Genomic DNA, 5,349 nt, shown 5'->3' with positions numbered 1-5,349 from the left:
GATTGCTTAACATTCCCACTCAAAATCTGTCTCCCTTACTTTCTCTTGGCCTTTTTTTTTTTTTTGAGACAGGGTCTGTTACCCAGGCTGGAGTGCAGTGGCCTGATCCTAGCTCATTGCAATCTCCACTTCTCAGGCTCAAGAGATCCTCCCGTCTCAGTCTCTAGAGCAGTCAAGTACTATGCTCAAAAACCTCAATGCTGCTCCTGGTAAGAAAATGTAGATTATGGCCAGACATGGCAGCTCACATTCAGCCAGTAAAGTAGAAGTCAAAAAAATCCAACCACACAAAATCATCTCCTAGTCACACATTCAAACATGAGAAACAGTCACACACAAAGAGTCAAGACTATTTTAAAAGGGGGGGCCAAATTATTATTATTTTAAAATTTGATTACAACCAATTTTGTTGGCATTAAAATTAGAGGCATTAAGCTGGAATGGATATATACCAAAACCAGAAATTGAGCAAAAATGGGAATAGGAGTTGTTCAGTAATTTCAGATTAGAAATCAATTTAGAGAAACAAACCCCATGCTTACATTGATTGTGCCACAGATTTAAACTTCAGTAGTGCATTAGTAAACTGTTCACATTTAGATCTTCACCTTGAGATTTGACAGCTGTTTCTTGAAAAAAATCTCAGTACCTTGTGCAAATAAAATCGGTCTTCCATGTGCCTTAGCACACACTTAAAATTTATCCATTGTATATATACAAAACACCTGCAATGTGGGCAGGGCAAAATACATACTTTCATAACAAAACTATAATATACCTCTCAAGTATGAACAATATACACATAATACATGGTATACAGTATTTACAAAATATAAAATATAATACAAGCTGTAATTTTTTAAACTCATCTTTTGCAATTGTATGTTGCAACAAGGCAAATTTCTGTACCAATTTTCTCAAGAGTCCAGGGATATGGGAAAAATTATGTTTTACACACATACTGAAATCTGAAATCTAAGTTTGAACTTTGAGGAGCGTTTTTAAGTGTACTGCCATCAGCTCCCTGTTTTGGTTGGAATTTTCAACAGTGCTTCCCATCCAGTGACTAGGAGGCTTTGGAAGAACACTAGGAGAAGGTGGATCACTAAACTTTGCCCCAGCATAATTTTCCTTTTGGCTCACTTCAGTTAGAAATGCTGATTTCTTCAAATGCGAATTTTTAATGTTCTCGGTATTTTTAAAAGGCTTTTTTTCCTGCTTCTGAATTCTGTCAGATGAAACAGAATCCTGCCAAAAGTTGTTTTCATTTCTTTTTGCAGAGGTGATCTTGGTTAGTGGCAAGTTATATTTGCTTTTCTGTCTGTTTATCTTTGGTTGCTCATACAAGTGTATACCATGAACAAGCTGGCCATGGGGAAGGGCAATTTTCTCCGATTTTCCCATCTTTGATTTTAAAACCTACAAAGACAAGAACACAAAAGTAAACATAGTTTCTAGATAAAAATCAGTTATGAACCTCATATCACATATCTAGTTTTGTTGTGTTTAAGTTTGCCCACAGCCATAGAAAAGAACAAAATTTTGTTCTTTGTGACAACACATATGTAGCTGGGGGCCATTATCCTAGACGAATTAATGCAGAAACAGAAAACCAAATATCACAAGTTCTCACTTATAAGTGAATTTGGGAGCTAAACACTGGGTACAACATGGATATAAAGTGGGGAACAACAACAGACACTAGGCACTACTAGAAGGGGGGTTGAGAGAGGGGGACCTACTGGGTACTATGCTCACTACCTGGAATGGGATCATTCATACTCCAAACCTCAGCATCACGAAATATACCCATGTAGCAAACCTGCACAAGTACCTCCTTGATCTAAAATAAAAGCTGAAAATTACAAAAACTTTAATTGGGCATGGTGGCTCACGCCTGTAATCCCAGCACTTTGGGAGGTCAAGGCAAGCAGATCGCTCAAGCTCAAGGAGTTCGAGACCAGCCTGGGCAACATAGCGAAACCCCATGTCTACTACAAATATAAAAATCAGCCCGGCGTGGTAACACGCGCCTTGGGAGGCTGGCTGAGGCGGGATCCTTTCAGCCTGGGAAGCGGAGGCTGCAGCGAGCAGAGATCGATCGTGCCTCTGCATTCCAGCCTGGAGTGCGATAGAGACAGACTCTGTCTCAAGAAAAAAAAAAAAAAACAACTTAAATTTCCCTTGGCTTTTAAGTTCACTCTTGTTCGCCACTAAAAATGCAGTTAATCACCACTGCTAGTTACCAGTATGCAACGTGAACCAGTTCTAAAATGTCAAACTAAAAAAAGTCTGAAATAACCCAAGTCCACCTTTCTACAACTGTAAGGAAGACTAATGAGCTCTCTTCCAAATACGAGTGCCAGAAACAATCTTTGCTGTGTACCTCCTACTTTCTGGTTTAGTAACTGCTTCAAGAACGCTGCTTCGTTAATCTTAATCTTTCCTAACTTAAGTGGGCCTTATAGGAAGTCTTGAAAGGATGGAAAAGCGTAAGGTAATCCACTAGATCACTGCACTACCAACACTTGTAACGCGGTAGTAAGCAAGACACGACACGAAAGAGGACCACAACTTTCCACGTCAATAAGGTTCACTGCCAGAGCTCCCTGGTTAGTGCCTGTTCTAGAAAACAGGCCAGGAAACAAGCACAAAAGCTTTTAGGTAATCACGGATATTTCAAAAGTCGTGGAATTTTAAAAGGGAGAGACATTGAGACGATAATTTAAAGAAACACGGTGGGCAAATTTTGTAATTTTTTCCCAAGGGCACAGATAAACCGCAAATCTCTAATTCAATGCAACATTCTTCACTAAATAACGTGAACTTCTTCATTTCATTATTACGAAGATTAAGTCATTGAACTTAAGTCCATCAAACATTATTCTGACAAGACTTTGAAATCATTTCGTAGACTTAATCCCATTTAAACTTCTATCCATTTTATCCTAATGCAATAGCACTGCAATCAGACGGACTAAGTCAATTCAATTGCTAACTCTTCTGAAAACTTATTCTGGACACACTAACACGAAGTACACAGTGGCAACAGTAATAAAATCAGTTTTGTGCGGCTCCTGCCAACTCTTAACTTGGAACCACTAAGTAGGTCAGGCCCGAGGCGGGCAGAGCCCCAACTGGACTGCGCGTCCCACACGGGGCACCTTACATTTTGGCAAAACTCCAACCAAACGAAACCCAGCCGCTCGGAGCCCACTCCACCCCCTACGGCGGGACGTTAGAGGCCGTCTCCGCGTTTCACCGACTAGGACTGGGGCTCCCGATAGCAGAGAGGCCGAAAGCGGGGCCCAGTCCTTCCCCAGCTGCCCCCACCCGGCCTCGCCTCCTTCATGGGCGCCGGAGCGCCGGGCACGTAGCGCGCGCTGACGTCAGCTCTCCCGCGGGCCCCGTCCCTGCCCCCACCCCGCCGCGCGCTCGGAACGCCGAAACCCCCTGGAACGCCGCCAGCCTTCTAAATCGGGGCTGTTGCTGGGGCGCAGCGGCGCTTCTCATTGGCCGACTCCTGGGAGCCAATCAGAAGCGCCAGCGCATGCCTCCCCTTCCCCCTTCTTCCCCCAAAGCAAGAATGGAGCGGGCGTCACGGAAACTTCCCTCCCGAGTAAACAGCCACCCCCACCCGCCCGACCCCCCGGGTGCAGGGTCTGCAGCCCCAGAGCTCGGCCGCGACCGTCTAAGGGCCCGACTCCCCAACAGCCCCCAAAGGCCCCCTGACCTCTTTCCTGAGCGGGGTTTGGCCGGGAGCCGCGGGCCGCAACGGGGCAAGGTCGGGGCTGGCTCCCTCCGTGCGGGTTGCGGCTGCAGGACTTGGGGCCAAGGCGGCGGCCGGGCCCGGGACCTCCTGCGCTCCGCTCGGGCCGGTCGCGGGGCTCCGGCCGCCCTCCAGACTCGGCCGGTGCTGCTGGTACTGGTGGAAGCGGCTGGGCAGCTGCCCTGCGGGGCTGGCCCGCACCTTCTTCTTTCGCCGCTTCTTCGGCGCTGCCCGAGGAGTGCCTCCCGCCACGGCGAGGCTGCGGTTGGGCAGAGCTGCTGGAGCGCGAGGCTGGGGGGTCAGACACGGGCCATCTCCCCCTAGGAAATGAGGGAGGAAGAGGGTCGGGGGCAGTGCCCGGGGGTCCGGGATCCGGGGTAAAGGAGGCGGAGCCGTGGTCACCATCGGGAGGGCCCCGAAGTAACCTCGGGAGGAAAAGCCAAGCGGCGCAAGGCGGCCACCCAGGACGAGCGGCTCCCGCTGCGGGACGGAGACGACAGTCATAGCGCTAGGAAGCTTGTCGCTCAGCAACGAAGAGAGAAGGAGAAGGTGAAGCCAGTGAAGATAGGGTGGCGGCGATGGATGCTGCTAGGAGAGCCAGAGAAGATCGCGGGACATGACTCGGGCGGTGGCGGCGCAGCAACAAATAGCCACAGCCCCAGCTCCAAGTGTTGTTATCGGAAGCTCCGCCCCGCGCCCGCCCACTTCCCTGCGAAAGCCCAATTAGAGTGCGACAAGGCAGGCCACGCCCCCTCGCTCCGCCTCCGCCGCTTCGGGTAGACACACACAAACAACCAGCTTGCTGCAGCCTGGCACAAAGAGCGCGCACTGCGCAGGCGCTGCCAGCGAGCTCTTTCGGGAAGAGTCGGTCCCGCGAACAATGAAATTGGGTTTCCGCCCCACCCTCTTTACCCCTCCCCAGCACGCCCCCGCGCTTCGCCGGGCTAGGGAGTGGTGGTACTGAAATGTCCCGGCGGAGTTTGTTGATGGGGGTGGGGAAGGGAGGGGGCAGGGGGAGGGCGGCAGGAAGAACGGGGCCTGGGAAGAGGGGACGACTCTGGCAAGGCCACGGTTGCCTCCTCCGCTGCTGACCTTGGGGAAGTATCCGTTTTATTTTCAGCCCAACATAACAGCGTTATCATTTTAAAACAAAGATTTATAAGTACGCTGTAAGGATTTCTTCCCTAGCAATCGTGAAGAAAATCAGTCTACATTTAAATTTTATCTACTGAAGTATGGCTCACGATTCTTTCATTTACTTGGTTCGGCATCGCTGCTTATTAGTCTCGGTGATCAGAGTAAAAATCAAAGTGACTTACTGATTGAATTAGCCCCTCGCTGTATAAAAAGTTCTGCGTAAATCCATAAATGGAAGTTGGAGTTTTTACTGATTTCATACTTGAAGGATTGTGAGACTTTGGGATCGCAACATTGTGCCTGGTTACTTGAGGAGGCGGCAAGCCGGCTTGCATCTCAAAGGGAGAAAGTGAAACAGCTCTGCAACATAGAGTATTTTGTTAGCTGCGCGTAAATAGAAATTTTTCGTGATCTCCCCGCACTGCTCAACCACAAAAAAGAAT

At 48.6% G+C, this 5,349-nt stretch overlaps 1 protein-coding gene across 1 annotated transcript; it reads right to left on the bottom strand.

Annotated features, from left to right (window-relative positions):
* Nucleotides 1-352: 352 nt before the first annotated feature.
* On the bottom strand, nt 353-4,722 carry PNRC1 (proline rich nuclear receptor coactivator 1). Its single transcript, XM_031012056.3, has 2 exons — nt 3,734-4,722; nt 353-1,419 (listed from the first exon to the last, which is right to left on the bottom strand). The coding sequence occupies exons 1-2, from the start codon at nt 4,271-4,273 to the stop codon at nt 976-978; spliced, it is 984 nt and encodes a 327-aa protein (XP_030867916.1). The 5' UTR covers nt 4,274-4,722; the 3' UTR covers nt 353-975.
* Nucleotides 4,723-5,349: the final 627 nt, after the last annotated feature.

The sequence above is a fragment of the Gorilla gorilla genome, chromosome 5 (assembly GCF_029281585.2).
Source record: "Gorilla gorilla gorilla isolate KB3781 chromosome 5, NHGRI_mGorGor1-v2.1_pri, whole genome shotgun sequence".
In the NCBI taxonomy this organism is placed as follows: domain Eukaryota; kingdom Metazoa; phylum Chordata; class Mammalia; order Primates; family Hominidae; genus Gorilla; species Gorilla gorilla.
This window is presented reverse-complemented; position numbering and strand designations above follow the sequence as displayed.